We start from the raw sequence: 17,898 nt of genomic DNA on the forward strand, positions 1-17,898 counted from the left end.
GACACAGCCACAAGGTAATTAACACCATGAACTAGCATGAACGCTGGTAACAGTGTTGACCACTTACAAGGGTCACATCGCAGGCTCTACAAAGACTTACCGCAGATGTAAATCAGCCGTGAAGTCTAAACCTCAGAAAGACAGACCTGACGATCTAAGGCTCTGAACCAAAAGAATGTGGTTTGGGTTAAAATACACTAAACTAAAGCCCTTCATGTAGACTGGCAGCATGAGAGACAAGCAGGTGGGACAGATGCTGAATCAGCAAGGCCCAGGCAGTATTTGTAAGCCCAGAAATAATAAGCAGCATTAAGTTGTGGCAGCAGCTCTTGAGAAGGAGATGGGGCAGCTCAGTTATACCACGAGAAAGCCAACAACCAACATTACAATACAGGCTCTGACCTGGAACCCACAAGGATAAATAACAAAGGAGATGACCACGGAGTACCTGGAGTCACAAACACGTTGCAGACATTAAAGCAACAGGACGGACAGTAAAGGCGGCTCAGGACAGACACAGTGCTGCTGGGTCGTTGTCCAATAGTACCCAGCTGCCTAACAAGAGTAACCATGCATGTTAATGCTAAGGAAGGCTTCATCATCAAAACCTCAGCTAAAGGAAAAATCATTAGTGATCATGATTCTTCCTCTGGCCAATGCAAAGAACAACTTCATATGTGTGTGCATATAGATATATATATATATTGTATATATGTAGTTATTTTATAAAAGACACTTTAAGGACATTGCAGTTTGTTATATTTAGCTTTTACTGTAATTTAAAATATCAGCTATGTAATCAGTTCCTTTAAAAATACTCCAATCCATTAAGTCTGTGTTTCTCTGATGTTTTCTGGCAGACAACAATGGAAAAAATGCTCAACTTTATGCCAAGAAAAAAAAAATCATCACAGAGCTGCTACCAGGCTGTAGATTATTAATCCTGTTGGAGAAGCACAGATTTGGCATTATCCTGATTTTTCCACAGAGTAAAGATTATTTTAGAAAAAGCAGCCATAGAAAAAAGACACACCTGCAGTGGCCTTGACATTGTGGCATCGAGCAGGAATGCAACTAAACAGTGACTAAAGATTTTTTTTCCCTCTCTGAAAAAACCCTAAACATGATGCATGCACTTCACCCAGCAAGCGCCTCCTGTATGCACTCTGTTTTTTTGTTTAGTTTTTTTGCCTAAGGGGAAATAAAAGCTTTTCCTCATGTGTAATGTAACACTGCTTAAGTGCACGCCGCTGCTTACTGGAGATTAGAAGACAAAACGCAGGTACAGCAGCTGCAAGACGCAAGGGGAGTAGTAGTAAAGGTAATACAGGTAACACACACACAGCAGGGGTAAGCCCCGGTAATATTACCTTACTCATGAGGAAAGCAAGTGTCAGGTATCAATTAAAAGAAGAAAAAAAACAAGATCTACACACTCGCTACACACATGGTCCACTGTGGATACACACACGCACGCACGCACGCACATACGCAAGCACGCACACACACACACACACACACACACACACACACACACACACACACAATAAGGAAGTTCATTAAGAAAAAACCTTTGGGTGGACAGTGTCACAACCTTCACAACCCACAACCCAAAGTTGCTTGTCCAATCCAAACTCAACCCAAGAGCAGAACAAACTCCTCTGGGTTTAATGTGTGGAGACATTAAACTTCCTGTGAAGCTAAACCAGCTTCTTTTCTACACAAAACTATAAAGGAGTCCAAAAATGACACAAGGCTAAGAATTTTTACAGTGTCTATGTGTCAAATACAGAATAGGAGTCAAGCGAGCTCAGCATAAAGACTGGAATTAGGGGGACGTTAAGAAAATCAACTTAATTAACAGACAAATTATCACGTATTCAGCCAAACGTCCATTTTTTAAATAGAGTCTACTAGAGGTACATGCTGGTACTATGTCTCGACAAACATCAACATATTCACCCGCTCACCACATTGGTGCAGTTTGTTTCCCAGCAACCCCGTGGTGATGACAAGACTCTGTGATGTCACTAGACCCATCTGTTGTTTGCTGAGAAATAATTGAAGTACCTCCCTCTGAGAAGCGCTACATGTGGCAGTATCGTACGGCTGGAGCCGGCTCGCATTCAGTCTGATCTACATCAGTTTGCATCCAGGGGCCCAACATAGAGGAGGACCCTCACGTGTAAACGAAACTGTAGAAAACAAATCTTAATAAAAACAGCCCAGCCACCACAATGCACCATTTCACTGGTATATTCAAACAGACCTGTTAAGATTAGCCCTTTTTTCTTTCATGTATATCTATACTGTTGCATTGATGGGTGTTCATTTTAGGCATGGCCAAAGATTTACTTAATAACATCAGCATATGCGCAAGTGATCCTATTTAGAAGCAATTCCTGCCACTCTAGACAGTGATTCTGACACCAAAATGAATATTTTGATGAATAAGGAGGGAGTCAACCCCTCAAAATATGTAATCACCAGTAAAATGTGACAGAAAAATGCTTAAAAACCGATGACTTTGACTTATATCCCTGCAGGTTATACTTCTATATGCGGAATTTAAGACAATCCAGAGTTCTGAGTCAGCAACCAATGACCTTAACAATAATCTGTAAGTTTTTAGACATAGAGGTTAAGGTTTTGGAAAGACTGTGGATCTTCTGCAAAACTACCACTAGATTCCTTCTGACATTATCTCTCATCTACTGCTTGTGGAAATTTACAAGAAGAAAAACTGTTGAAGAAACTGTTGCATGTATGCAACTAAATGTTCACATAATTGAATGTCACTATCTGCATGAACCAAGACAAAAAACAAAACAAAACGATAAAGCAAAAAGAAACTTGGTGAATATTTGGAGACAAGTCCTAAATGCTACTAGTGTCAACTGTGGCAACTTGCTAGCAGCCAAAGCAATTGCAGCACCTTATATGTCACCAAGCAGTCAGGAAATTCTTCCGGAGGTCACCAACTGGTCTCAAAGCCTGCATAACTGAGGCCTCAGCAACCGATTTCATAGCAGTTACCTCTGGCAACCACTTGCTAACTATTGCCAAATAGTTTTCCCTATTGATCAGTGGTTGCCAACCAGTCTCTAGGCCTCAGGAAGGCCTAGGTGTGAACAAAAAGGGACAAAAAACAGAACAATGGCAACAAAACAGAAGACAAAATCAAGACTTCAGAATAAAACAGGAACTGACAAATACAACACAGGGGAGGCTGTCCCAAGAAAACTACCAAGGGAAGAACCAGTGGGTACAAAGTAAAATAGGAAATAACCAAACAGACACTTCACATCATGACAAAAAGATTTTTCTCAAACATCTCTACTCACGATTCTTGACTTGCCCGTATTACCCACATCTGGATTCCACGTACTTAAAGGTATCCCTTGTAATCAGTCTCTTCTAATTTAACTACAACTTTCACCACCGGGGGCAGCATTTTACTAGCAGGTGTGTCAAGATGTCTATGGATGTTTGCTGCTGTTTAACATTCATGATCTCTTTTTAGCCCCACCCATTTGACTCACTGCACCATCTTGTGGTTCAAATCGGTATTGCACTAATGTGCAGTACAGCCCTGCTTTGACTTCAGGGGTTATCTCTTCGATACAACATAAACATATTTTGCATAGATAGCTTTCGATGGCTTTAGTTAGTATCAGCAGGTTTTAAACTATTTTTAAACACAAGAATGTACAAGAAATTACCTTTAATCTGAGAAATCTCCCAGAGCAAAAAAACATTCCACTGAAAACAAACACCCTCCAGGCATTTAAAGGCTTTTCAAGGTGCCAAGCTCAATAATCTGGAATGGGCGTTACCTACTGAAGCCTTTCAGACTGAAAAACAATTAAGTGTTGTCTAATCATGTTCCCCAAACCTTGGAGAACATGACGCTATAACTAAGGAGTTAAACTACATGGATTTAAATTAAACCCTAATATGCTGACTTTATATCACAATAGTCACCTTGAAACTATAAAGTTTGAAATGACATCAGACATCTTTACTTAAATACAAATTTAACTTAAAGTCTGCTTCATTTGTTCCCACTACTTATAGAAAACACACTTACATACACTTGCAGCTCTGACGGGCAGCTCCTCTGAAATCCTTCTGCTTTGTTTTCAGCTTGTTGTGAGTACACTAATGGCATGATTCCCTCTGAATGTCTGTGCCTCTGTGAGTGTGTGTTTGTGTGTGTCTCTCTTTGCTTTCGTGTCTCCAAGCCAATCAGGGCTCACCTGAAGGCACCAATCAGATAGAGCACAGTCAGGTATGGAGGAGAGAAAGTCAGAAGGAGAGACAAAGAAGGTGTGGTCTGACAGGTGCGTTTGGTGTCGACATCATGCGCCTTTTGTCTGACTGACACCAAGGATGGAGGACACACACACACAATACCAACAATAAAAGCAGCTAATACCCGCTAAAGTCACACACATAGTTTTATAATGCCTTCCGGATAAAGGACACACATACACACAAACAGAGACTTTGGTCTTCTGCGGTAATAACCATCAGTTCAGCTCAATAAATCTTTATTACCCCACCGAGAGGCTGTTGCTTTGCAGCTGGAGACGATGGAGGAGCTGCAGGACGAGGTGATGAATGCTTCTCACAAAACAAGACAAACCCTAATCCTAGTGTTAGGCTGAGAAAGAATACACATTCAAACTTTTCTTTCCTTGGATCAACATTACGGGAAGTAACACAAAGAATGAAACCTACAGAAGTCATGGCAAAAGGTAAAGGTGAAAAGTACCAACACCCCCAAAAAACGTGTCCAAAATCTCCAGTTCCTCTAATGTGCACTTGAGGCTGACTCAAGGAAGGCTTCACCTGCTCTGATTAAAATCACTTTAGTAGGTTTTTCAGTAAAGTTTAAGGGACTTTTTTTTTGTGGGATTATCATTCAAACCCTTGTCTCTAAATATGGTCACTAATGGTTCCAGAAACGTGACCTGGTAGCAGCCAGAAGGCCGGTGTTGAGGCTTCAAAAGTGGTTGGCATCACAGTAATTCAAGTAACTGAACTGGATCTTTGGACTGTGTTTTAATGCAATTATACAAAAAAATACTATAGCTTTGTGTCGTATAACACTGTTAGCAGCTATGTGTCTGTTTTTGCCAGCTTGCTAACTAAACTTCCCAGCAGTTAGTTGATAACCACCATTTTGTGGTGCTAATGTTGAGGCTTCAAAATAGAGACTCCCATAAGACAGAAAAGTTCTAAAATGATACAGCTCCTTCAGACTTTTCCAACATTATTAGACTGAAAATCCTGACACCTGCAGAACCACTGAACTTTAACACTTCTCAGGTCTATAGCAAGGACAGCCGAGGCTCAGGTGGGTCCATCCGACGTAAACGCACAGTCACAGCCTTTTATCTATCTTTGATTTGTGTTTCTGGGCATGACTTTTCATTTATTTTTTGCATCTCTGGATGAGAGTTTTCATCTGGTTGAGTTCAGTTGTACTGATTTGTGTCCACATAAAAAGGTTGAAGGGATTGATGGTGGAGGGGGTCACATCAGAGACCCAAGTCTGGCTCTTAAGAAGCGCCCACACAGGGCTCGCCGTGCATTGTTTTAAAGATTGGTTGCTGCAGCTGCCTAGATAACTCTCTAATGTATTTAGTACCCTGTCATGTGTCAATCACCAGTCTCATTGGTAGCTCCTGTTTCATCGAAGTTAAGAAAAGCCTTTTTGGGCCTGCCCATTTGGCATTCCCGGTGTGGGAAGGGTTGCCTGTAGTTGCTTGAAGTGACTGAAGTACTTTGATTCATAAAAATGACTTTGGTTTGGTTTGGAACAGATCATAGTTTGGGTAAAAGTAGAACAGTCGAAACTTGTTTTACACTTTCTTGCTTTCTCTGGACAAAATACAAGCTGCAAACATGAATATGCTTCGTGCCAAAGCAGAGCACTTTCAGAGCTGTGCTCGTGAAAAAAACGTGACAAACTGTGTCTGTGATATTAAATGAATTGCTTTTTTTGTGACTGCTTTACAAACTGCTATTTACCCCGGGCCCATTCATGACACTAAAAAGCAACTAAAAAAAACGTCGACTGCACATCAACATGCAACCCAGGGTCCAATGTTCAAACCTTCTAGTTTGCCTCCGTACAGTCCCATCACAATAGAGTAGAGCAGAACAGAATCGAATAAGCATATTTGAGGACTAGAAATGAAATGTTGAACCCGTGCAGTGTCCAACTTTCACAGTTTCAGATCCAAACAGGAAGCAAATCAGACCAAAACACACACACACAGCCTTCCCTTGTCGCCACGCCTTTCCACAGTGTTGTGTGTGTGTCTTTACACCTGTCCCACAGAGTGTGTGTGTGTGTGTGTGTGTGTTTAAAGTCTAAAGTCCTGCATTGTGTTTGGCGTCTCACGCGTCTTCCAGTAAACAGAAGTTGCAGTAGCCACAGTGGCCTCGCTCACAGTCACACCCCAAACCCAAACACATACCTGGCTTTGTACCTGGCAGTGCATCAACCTCAACACTGGGAGAGATGCTGGGTGGCACGACACACCCTCTGCTGAGGTCTCCTGCTCTTTATTTTACGATTAAATGGTTGATTGTTGTTTGCGTCTTAGCAGTCTCATGTTTTCATATGGCCTAACCTCGAAGCCGACTTTTAAACGCTGGACAAAGTCTGAACATCAGCGCTGATCACACAACGAGTGCTGAAGTTGGCACATGGGGATATCAGAGGTCATAAATGGGTCTAATCAGCATGTGATCCTGGTCTGATGAACCTTTAACCGGATGTGAAGAAGTGCTTGTTGCCTTCAGGAGAATGTAGAAGCTTCACCTACAGGACCCAGAAGCAGGCTAGTTTAACCACTCCAGTATTATCATAGCTCAAAATGCGTCACTCTGATACATGTTTGAAACAAGACTCCTTAAGAAAACAAACTGCAATTTCAACAAGATGTCTGTTTTTCCACATCTGCTCAGTACACTGCTTCTCCTTTTCATTAAATGTTTATGTCATAGCTTTATGATCTAAAAATCTGGAGCTCTAGAAGTAATCCAAAAACAAATTTCTACACATTTTCCCTACTTTATGGTCATACAGGTATCACAACAACAGGAGTATGTTGAGCCTCAGGTTGAGGTCAGATTTGCACCAGCCCAAACTGGGTTCAGGCATAAAAAAAGTACTGTCAGGTATTTAAAAAGAGAGCCCAGTGACAGGATTACCTGTGAGAGAAGGGAACATTTTGCAACTGACTCTGTTGCATATTTCTGAAGGTGCAAAATACCCCAACCATATTTAAATGTGGTTGAATCAAGTTATTGTCATTCGGCATGTTAAAAACATGAAAGAATGACATTTGTTTCCCAAATAAGAACAAATAGAATAAACAGAATAACACTTAACGGTCAACATAATTATAACATGCAGTTTACTGCTAATTATATCAATATTTAACGCCAAAGAAAACAAGCATGTCTTATTTTTTGTGGTTGATATTTGAATGAGCTTGCAGACCCTCGTGTTTAGAAAATGGGGCAACTTTTATAAATCGCCCATAAAAATAACCACACCTATGAGCGCTATTTAAGGCGTGCGCTCACACGCTATTTTGCCCTTTTGTTTGGCCCTTGGTTTGGTAGTTAGGTGAGTCTTTCATCCTCATTTTGGTTTGAGTATAAGAATGTTGTAATTAAGCTTCCTGAAGTTTGCAGTCTGGTGGTGTATAGAAGCAAAAATGACTAAATGTGTCCTTGGCCAATAACTTATGAACCTAATTGTAAGTGTAATACAACATAATAAATAATCAGCACGATATGAATGACGGCTCCTGGAACAAAGGCTCCACTTTGAGCTAAAATCCTATCCCCAAATCAAACTATGTGCTGGGCACGCTGGGCTCAGCTGTCACTCCCAAAACATCTATACCAGACATCCAATAATATCATTAAAGTGAATTCTATTAATCGCTGACATGGTGACAGCCTTTAATAACACACAGTCAACTGAGTCAAATCCCCAGCCAGTCTGTGCTTGTCTGAGCTGTTATTATCATAGATAATAATTAATTATTTAGGGTAAAAGTCTAGACGTGGGCAACAGATTGCGCTCACTCCAACCTTGTACTACACTGTTGGTCACTCATTCCAGATTTTCTTTAATTTAATAAACTACTACACTGAAAACTCATAGCTGAAACCAAGTGCTGGAATAAAACCAACATTTACAGCAAGTAAAGCTACACTCCAAACACACTCAACCTCCGCCTGCTGGGATTATCAGGTTTCAGGCTGTTGCTAGAAAGAGAAATATCCACCCTGCATGCTTGCAGAAAGCTCTGAGTCGGTCTCAGAATCAGATGTTTGTGGTCCGTTTGCCTCAGTTTTGTTGGTTTGAGCTTCAACAACTGGCGTGCGTACCTGCGGACGGTGAGCTGCAGAGTCTTGTACGATCCTTTTATCAGAGCGATGGCCTCCTGACGGTAACCGGTCAGCTCAATGTCATTGATGATGACAATCTCATCGCCTACCCGCAGAGGCTGCTCCAAACTGTCCGCCTTACCGCCTTCCTCGACCTGCACAAAAAACACACAACATCAGCTGATGCAGTCCAAACGTGTGGCTGCAAAGTGTGAGTTCCTAGCACCCGAGTTTGTGGGGCAGCACCTCTTTACGCAAGGCTGCTCCTGGTACTGACCTCCAAATGAAAGGTCTGAGAGCCGAAAGGGGCCAAGGTTTAAGAGGTTTGTAAGATCTTAGTGACCTTGAACTTCGACTGGTGTCTGTGCTGAGTTAGGCTGAACATACAAACTGATGAAACATGTTGGGCTACACTTCCTCTGGCAGCTGCTATCAGGCCGTCTATTGTTCTGGTAGGACTCGCTCTCCTGTGTGTGTGTGTGTGTGTGTGTGTGTGTGTGTGTGTGTGTGTGTGTGTGTTATGGAGAGGGTCACTGCAGGGAAGAGCAGGAGGTCTTGGGTGTTTGTGATCCTTACATCCTGTGTGTCTCTCAATTCTTCGTAGGTTTCCTTCCTCTAGACGTCAGAGTTATCACAGTTTTGTCATTTCTAATCAGTTTTTATTCCTATTTCATTTGTTTTGCTTTTATTTTCTTAAAAAGGAAATATTCTAAAATTATCCTAAACTAGTTCAAAATAATAAAGTATTTATATTTAGAAAAGAATCAGCACTAATGACACAAAAACAGATTAGATGAGTGTTAACAGGAAACGCTGTTGTTGAGGTTCTTTTTGTAAGTGAAGTTTGGTTGAGTCTCTGAATGAAGCATCAGTGTTTCAGTGCTCTCAGTCTGAGTGCTGCATACTGGAAACTGCATACGTGTTTGGAAAGCCTGACAGGGGTAGCAGTAAGCAGGGGAAGAACTTGGCGTTTTACCAGCTGCATACAATACATTTTTCATTTTGTCATAGCTGAAGTAAACCTTCACTTTAATTACAGCACAAATCAAAATCAGAGCAAACCCAAATGTGACTCGAATGTCTCTGATCACTCCCACACGCTCCTTCTCTAACACACACACACACACACACACACACACACACACAAACTGTAGCTATCAGTGTGACCCTGCTACTTTATCATTGCTGACAGTGATGACTCTTAGCAGCCTGTCACTGTGTGTGTATCAGTATCACAGCACATGACTGCCTGTTTATCAGTGTGTGTGTGCGGGTGTGTGCGCGCGTATGTGTGTGTGTGTGTGTTTCCTCTTAAAGGTCACATCATCTTGTTCAGCGTGAGATAAACTCAATCAAATCCTGAGCTGCTCATCAAAATATTTCTGGACAAGCGTCATCTGCTCAAAGTGCACTGATTTATTAGCAGTAGTGCACTGTTACAGAGGACGAGCGTTCTGGTACTGAAAGCTTCTGGAAGTTTCCCTTTGTTATCCTATAGATACACAGTGCATGTGGAGATCAGAAAGAGGACTGGGTTTGCCTAAATGTAATCTCAAAACCCCTGCTTGACATCTGAAGACCATTTTGATTTTTATTAGCTGCATTTCTAAACTTTAGGTGATACACAGAACAGGAAACAGGCACCGGTCCACTTGCTCCCGAGGCTAAAACCAGTGGTGTAACTAGTGAGTTCCCAGATGGGAAAGATGCATTATTGATAAGATAAGATGCCTTATTGTCCTGTTGATTCCTGTTTTAGATTGTAATAAGTAAGTATTAGAGATGTCACAACACCATAAGCTACTTTATAGCATTTACTATTTGGATATCAGGCATGAAGTGAGCAGCAGCAGACATTTTTCAGAGCCTAAACTCAGCAGAGTCGTTTTGGAAGACATATCTCATCAGTTTGGTGCTATTGAGGCTGCTAAGCTTTGCACTTGGAAAGGTCAGATTAACCACGATGGGTAAAAAACACACGAGAATGACTCTGTTTGTTTGCACATATTTTCCTGTGATCGACAAAGGTGTCTCGCTCTGTTCTGAAACAATAAACCCCACCCAGCTGGGACTCTTCAAGTTTTAAAACCATTGCCAAAAATGTCTTGCAGGGAGTGTCTGAAGCTCTTCTGAATTACAACACGTGTTACTTCTCAACAAAAAAAAGATGCGTCTTCACCCACATGCTGCAGCTGCAGCATCAGGAAAACACAAAGCTCTGATGAACATGTACCATCTGCGCTGAGCGACTTTAATCACCGACTCTGAGGAGATAAACATTAGTGCACGGTCGCAGGTGTTTATCTACACTAGCGCTGATTAACACAAATGAGTAGTATCTAATGAGCGTTACTGATGTGAGGGAAAAGAAACATCCTCTCAGAGCTGTGAAGGAAAACTGTGTTAAAGCATTCCCGAGCTCTGCAGAACGATGCACATGCCTGCACTGTTTGCCTTTTTCAGGAATAAATATACCCAAATAAGGCCCACAGAATCACTCAGTAACTCCACGAGTGTGTGTGTGTGTGTGTGTGTGTGTGTGTGTGTGTGTGTGTGTGTGTGTCAGTGACTGTGGTATTCCAGCTGAAATTCATTATCCTGCAGACCGAGATATCTAAACAGAGTGGCTCAGCCCGCTCATACCGTGACTGAAACAACATACCTCCTCTAATCAATAAAGACTGTGTGATTTGGGAAAATATCCTCTGTGAGCAATGGGGGGCCTCGGCCAAGGAAAAGCACTCTCTCTCTAAACTTCTTTAGAGCTGGACTCAGGTTCACTGCCTTTCTAGCTTGTGAAAACCTTAAGTTTCCATACTTTTGACCTCTCATTAGAGGCTAAGGATTAGGCATGTTCATAAATTACATGCAACTCTATTTATTAATCTGAGGGATATTTAGAGGTGATTATATCCAGCGTTTAACAAAAAAAAAGAGCACAAATAAAACATCCTGAAGATATAATATCCTGACTTCTAGTTCCAGGATTAAAGGATATAGATGTGTAATATAAACGGGTAAGCCAGTTCACTTAGTACTGTAATTGCATGAAGCTGGTGTACTCCCAAGAGACATATTTAAAAAGAATTATGAGGATATCCTGATGCTTTAACTCTAAAACACTGGATCCTACATTTACCACAATGAAATACTGCAGCATCTATTCATCAAGGACTTCTCACCTCTTTGTTCACATTTCCAGTTTTTAACACTGTGGTTCTGAAATAAATCTAATGGCTGTCATTATGACATATTCGAGGTTATGTTCTCATGCTTCAAAACCAAACAGATACTGAACCTGTTTAAAAGAACCAGTGGACTAGTGTGACACTTAATACACACCATTAACTGGTGTGTATTAAGTGTATTTTGCTTGGCCACAACCGACATAACCCTATAGATTATAGATTATATCTATAATCTATAAATCTTCAGCCATGAGCTGGGTCTAAATGGATCTACTGGTCTTTGCTGTTCTGGAAAATCTCAATATCGTGTCATCTAGGCTGTTTTGTTCAACAGCTGAGAGACTGGTGAAAACACTGTGAGTGTAAAGGAGGCTTATCAGCAGATTAACGGTAAAAACACTTATACATCTTTGCATCACCAGATTAATACATGCACATTCCTGTGATTCACTGGGTGGTTTTTAAAAGTTATACGGCTTAAAAACTGGGACATATAAAACACACCCGACCTGCAATCATTAAAACAGGCTGTAAATAAAAGAATCAGTGAAAACATGGCACCTTCAAATGATCTCAAACCAAAACTCTGAACATAACCCGCTTTTGACCAGGTTATGTGTTCAGCATGTTACCATGGTGAATTAGCCAGGTAAAAAAAAAAACAAAGAGCCACTTTCATGACACAGAAAACTCTGACCATTAGCTTGACACTGCAACCAAGGTGCAGTTAGCCATCTTATCAAATTATCCAGGCTCTCAATCGTTAGTTTGTGGCCTTAATGGCAAGATAATTTTCCTGGTTAGTCTTGAGTTTGGGTGAATTGCCTGACTTATTCTCTAAAAACAGTATTTTGTGTAAGCTAGGTAGCTTGTTAGCTACCTTTAGCTCAAACAAAGCTAGCTTTGATCCTCAAAGCGCACTTAAAATGTCTTGAGTCTTTTATAAGAAACAGTTTTAAATTAAATCATAATAATAAATTGTCAATAAAAAGCATTTTAAAAAGTTGCACAATGCAAAACTGAATAAAGCCCTGGATCTTTTTCAGGTTGAGTAAACATTTCAGTCCCGGCAAAGACTTTGTGTTGAACTGTTCACCTTTACACTGATGGTGTAACTCTGGCACACACACAGGTCATGAGACCTTCAGATTAAAACTCATTAAGTTTTAATCTGAAGGTTTAACTTGCCTCGAGCCATCGCTGTGACCTCTGACCCCAGTTCAGCACGGCGTTGATACAAAACAAGCAAAGTGTGCCAGGTCTCTTTTACGGTTGGTTGGCGGCAAAAAGAAGAAATGAGTGAGACACACAAACAGAAAAGGAGACGGGACATAAAGAGAGACACAAAAAACTGAAGCGCGACATCATGCTGGTGTTGGGGTCAAACATGGAGAACTGTGCTAACGCCAGCCGAAGTACAGCACAAAATAAAAGCATGATTGTATTCAAAAGCAACCAGGAAAACACATTATTCAAATTCTTGTCCTATTTTACAGTGTTTGGCCTCCATCCCAGAATAACCTTCACACAAAGACATACACACACACACACATGCGCACACACACACTCACATGCACGCACACACGTACCAGCCTGGCGATTTGCATTTTAATAAAATGAGGCCAGGATGGCTGTAAGGACGGAAGGGGCATCATTAGTGGTCCTCTACTAATGATGATATCAAAGGTTTTGGGCTTTTTTCTTGGCTTTAAAAAGAAGAAGAATTAGAAAGTCCATCACAGATATCACTGAATCTTTGGCCAAAGTGTGGCTCACATCTACAGCTTTCATTGGGCCATATTTGATCATGTTGACTCAGGCTGACTCAACTTACCCAGAGGTCCATCTTATATGAGCTAGAGGTCAAGTATGTTGTGATGTCTGGCTCACACTACACTAACCAGGGCCATAACTAAGCCATGAGTGCCAAAAGTAGCCCAACTTGGGCCCATATTTCTCTGCCGTCTGGGATGACTCTGGGCAGTGAAGCAGCTGGTAAAGAGTAACACTTTCATTACTGACATAGTTATAGGGGTTACTGATTATTGGTGCGTCGAGTGATTTATTTATTTAGAATTTGTTAAAGGCAAAAAGCCTCAAAGACAGTGAAACTTGAAAGCAAAGACTACATGTGAAAAAATGGATGTAGTCACCAGTAAAGTCTTGATTTTGAAGCCTCAAGCCAAGTGTTTTCATTCCTTTTCTGTTTTTTACTCAGGTTTTCCCCAACACAGGTTGCACAAGTTTATTTTGCAATCCTTCTCATCTCATGTTTCATACACTCTCGCTGGTCAGGTTTCTGCTCTAGCAGCTGATGATGTCACTTTGCAGTTTCTAGTCTCGGTTCTGGGGGTCGGACAGACTTTAACTCCACCTCACGGACTGCAGCTGGGAGCAGGCAGCAGTTATTGTTTTGCAGCAGAGTTAAAAGCCCATCCAAGGGATGAGGAAGCTACTGAAGAGGCAGCTGATTATTGCTCCTGAATATATAGTTTTATTTGTTTGTTTATTTTATAAAAGCAAAACACATGTACACGTGTCTCTACAAACATAATCATTCTCAGTCCATGACAAAAACTGCCCACATGGCCTTCTTGGTGTTTTGAAACCACACACAATGAGTGAGACGTGGATCAAACCCTTTTATGAGCTACAGATGTATGTGTTTATTTTGTCCTGCCTCATCCTCCTTTCTGCCTCTAATGGGACCATAATTTATCAAATGAACATCATAATCTATTTAATAAGACTTAAAACGAGCAAATGAAACCATAAACTCATCAGTAAAGTGTGTATTCAGATAATAAATCATTCGAGAATTAAGCTCAATTACCCACAGACTTCTATACAGACTGACTTCAAACCAGAGTTGTCGCCCCCTGTTGGTCATTAGAAAAACAAACTGCAGAATTAAAGCTCTTCCACATTGGCTTCATCTTCCAAACTTCTGTAGTGTCTTTTAAAGCCTGCCCCGTTCTAGGATGTAAAAATCAGAAGATCTCGGCCTCACCTGCTTAGATATTGTCCTTCTGTTTCATGCAGCACATTAAATTAGAGGCAAGTGCTACTAAAAGGCTGGACTGCCCCTTTGAACTGCAATCTCTGTGTTGATCAGGTGTTCGCAACAATTACAACAACTTTAATAACTTATATTTATAAACTGTAACTAGTGAAATAATGAAATAATGATTCATGCAAAAATCAATCGATATGATTGGGATAATGATTCACTCTTTCCCTGTTTCCGGCTTCCCGTCATGTGCAGCACAGGTCACAAACACAGCAGGCCTCACACTTCCTGTCTCCTACCTTGGAGATGATGAGCGACTCTCCGTGCTCCAGGCCACCCTGCAGGGTGAAGCCCCACGGCGCTCCTCCCTGCAGCCGGGCCTCCACCAACACCCAGCCGCCTCCTTCTCCTCCACCGCCCGCCGCCTGCTGGAGCCCCGCCCGGCCACCTCTCTCCATGCCTGGCCAGGGGAGCGCACACTCCCGGCTCCTGTGTCCTCAGCCTGAGGAGGATAAAGAGGAGGTGGAGGGGAGGGGGGACCGGTATGAAGAAAACGAGCTCTCCTTCACGAGCGCATTGCCGTCATTCATTTATAACTCCTCGTTAAGAGCGAAGAGAGCAGGAGGTGTCCGTGCACCGAGTTGCGTTTCCTGCAAAGTGCATTCCTGGAGCGCGCAGAGCGGCGGATCCTCCGCCGGAGAAACTCCTAAAAAACACCCCGAAACTTCTCCGTAGGAGTCTGAAGGGAGTCCTAAAAGTTTACGGAGAGGAGAAGGCCATCAAACTTCCACATGAACGAGAGGCAGCCCGAATCAGATCTGCTCAAACACAAATCCAAACCTTACTCTCCCTCTCCCTCTCTCGCTCTCTCTGTCTCGTCCAAAAATCAGTTTAGCATCACAATAGGATTTACTGCGACTCACTGAGCGAGGAGAAAGGAGAGAGACAGAGGGAGGGGGGAGAGAGGGAGGGACAGGAGAGGTAGAAGAGGAAAGGGAAGATAAGAGAGGAAACAGAAACTCTGAAAGGAGAGTTTAAAAACAGGTGTGAATTAAAGAAGGACACTGGGATAAAAAGCTGAGTGTTTCCTCTGTGTGTGTGTGTGTGTGTGTGTGTGTGTGTGTGTTGATGAGCAATAATCCAATCCTCCGCAACTGAATCTGAATCCTTTTCTATTCACACTGGAGCCAGATTACTGGATTTAAACTGGATTAAACTTCCTGGTGGATCAAATCGTTTACACGCTGAACAGTAAACTGACAAAAAGCCAGAATATAGGCTTACTTTATTTATCCCTCAAAAGTTGGGAGATTTCCTTCTTAAAACACATCAAAACCATACGGCTTAAAATACAAAACAAAATAAGATCATCTATATTTTTTCCCAGAGTCTGTAGACTTCTTTGTTACAACAGTTAAAATATTAAACACAACAGTGTAAGAGTAAGACGGAACAAATGTCCCAGCGAGGTTTAAAACCAACATGGACCGAATGGACTTCTTATATAGTGCTTTTATACTTAAGTGCTCAAATCTCTTCATACAACATACCGCATTCACACCAGCACTTTTGCTTAAGTGCTTTCTATCTAGCATTCACACTCCCATGGATGCTTCGGGTTCAATATCTTGCCCAAGGATACTTTGGCATGCAGACTGGAACAGCCAGGGATCAAACCACAAACCCTCTGATTAGTAGATGACCTACTCTTAGGGGTGTTTGGGCTACAAACACCCCTAAAAATAAATACAATAAAGTAAAGGGGAAACAAAACCTTTAATAGTAACTTTACAAACTTGCACAGTCGTGCATACTTCATTGGCATCACGATCACAGCTTTTGTGTTTTGTGGATGATGTGGTGTTTTTTGGCTTCATTGAGTGGTATCCTCCAAGTCTGAGGTCATGGTTCTGAGCCAGCAAAGGGTGGAGCTCCCACTCTGGGTGGGGCAGAAGTTGCTGTCCCAAGTGGAGGAGCATCTTTGTGTCTTCTTCTTCTTGGGGTGTCTGCAGTGAAATGGATGCTTTGCGGGTTTGTTGCAGTGAGTAGACAGCTGTTGATTTACTGGTCAGCATATATTCCTGCCCTCATCTGTGACCACGAGCTGTAGATTGAAGTCGCAGAAGTTGCTTCTTCTAAAGGGTGTCTGGGTTTGGGACGTAGAGAAGGTTGTTCACTAATCGGAAGGTTGGTGGTTCAATCCCTGGCTGTTCTAGTCTGCATGCCAAAGTATCCAAGGTAGCTAACTCCAAATTGCTTTCATTCATCATAGTATGAATGTTAGCTAAAAGGAATCTGCACAAAGTAAATCAAGCCCTTATTATTTGGTTTACTGCTCTTTTTGAGCATTTTTTTTTCTAATGAACTGATTCAGTAGCTTGTGATACTAAAAAAACACATTTGACACATTTGAACCTCAATAATTAGCAAAGTTGTTGTGATGCCATATCTAGATACCATAAATCTCTCCTGTCAGTCCATGAAAGGGATTTCACAAAGACACTTTTGTGTTCCACATTTTGTTTTCTCTCGCTTTTATTTGTTGGTTACATTTTAATCACGGAAAAATTACAAATTTCAGTCACCTCTCACATCATTAACACCACATGCTGAAAAACGATGTATCCAACGTGTTTAAATGTGATGCCAAATGGTCCTTTATGTGGTGAGTTGGTGGGTGGAGAGCTTTGGCTTAAGCTGGGTGTGTTAGCACTTAGGAATGTGGTTTCAGTGAATATCATCAAGTGTATCATCTAACAAAGGGTTAGAGGTCACAGGGTTACTATCGAGAGTAGAGAATGAAAAGGCTTCAGGTGACACAGTGACGTTTTTCACCCGAAGCTCAGCCTGCAGGTCAAACAGGTGGCAGGTGAGTCAGACACAGGTGTCAGTATGACTCTGTCTGCAGCTCCTATCTGCTTCATTCGCAGGTAAATCTTTTAAACTCGAGGGTATCGGATACTGTTTAGTGTTTGTATTATACAAATGCTGTGTAATACATTCAAGACAAACTCCACAGGAAAAGACTATGATCCCCACAGCTGTAGTTTCTGAGGCATGACAGATATATGGAAGCTGAGGCCGGTGCTGAGGAGACTGCAGTATGTTAAGAGATTGCCATCTAGTGGATTGCAAGAGATTTACAACCAAAAGGCTGTAAAATACCAACGTCATTTGACTTTTTTTCCCTATCCATCTTGATAGTATGGATCAGGCATATTAAACGTATTTTACATTGTGAGCCACAAACAGCCCACTTTGATCTTAAGTGAAAGT

At 41.7% G+C, this 17,898-nt stretch overlaps 1 protein-coding gene across 1 annotated transcript in view; it reads right to left on the reverse strand.

Annotated features, from left to right (window-relative positions):
• shroom3 (shroom family member 3) overlaps positions 1-15,697 on the reverse strand; it is a 69,894-nt gene extending 54,197 nt beyond the window's left edge. The window contains 2 exon segments of the mRNA XM_013268539.3: positions 8,425-8,579; positions 14,922-15,697. Coding sequence (XP_013123993.2) covers positions 8,425-8,579; positions 14,922-15,080 — 314 coding nt within the window. The 5' untranslated portion in view covers positions 15,081-15,697.
• Between the last annotated feature and the right edge of the window lie 2,201 nt (positions 15,698-17,898).

This window comes from Oreochromis niloticus, linkage group LG7 (assembly GCF_001858045.2).
Source record: "Oreochromis niloticus isolate F11D_XX linkage group LG7, O_niloticus_UMD_NMBU, whole genome shotgun sequence".
NCBI classification, from domain to species: Eukaryota; Metazoa; Chordata; class Actinopteri; order Cichliformes; family Cichlidae; genus Oreochromis; species Oreochromis niloticus.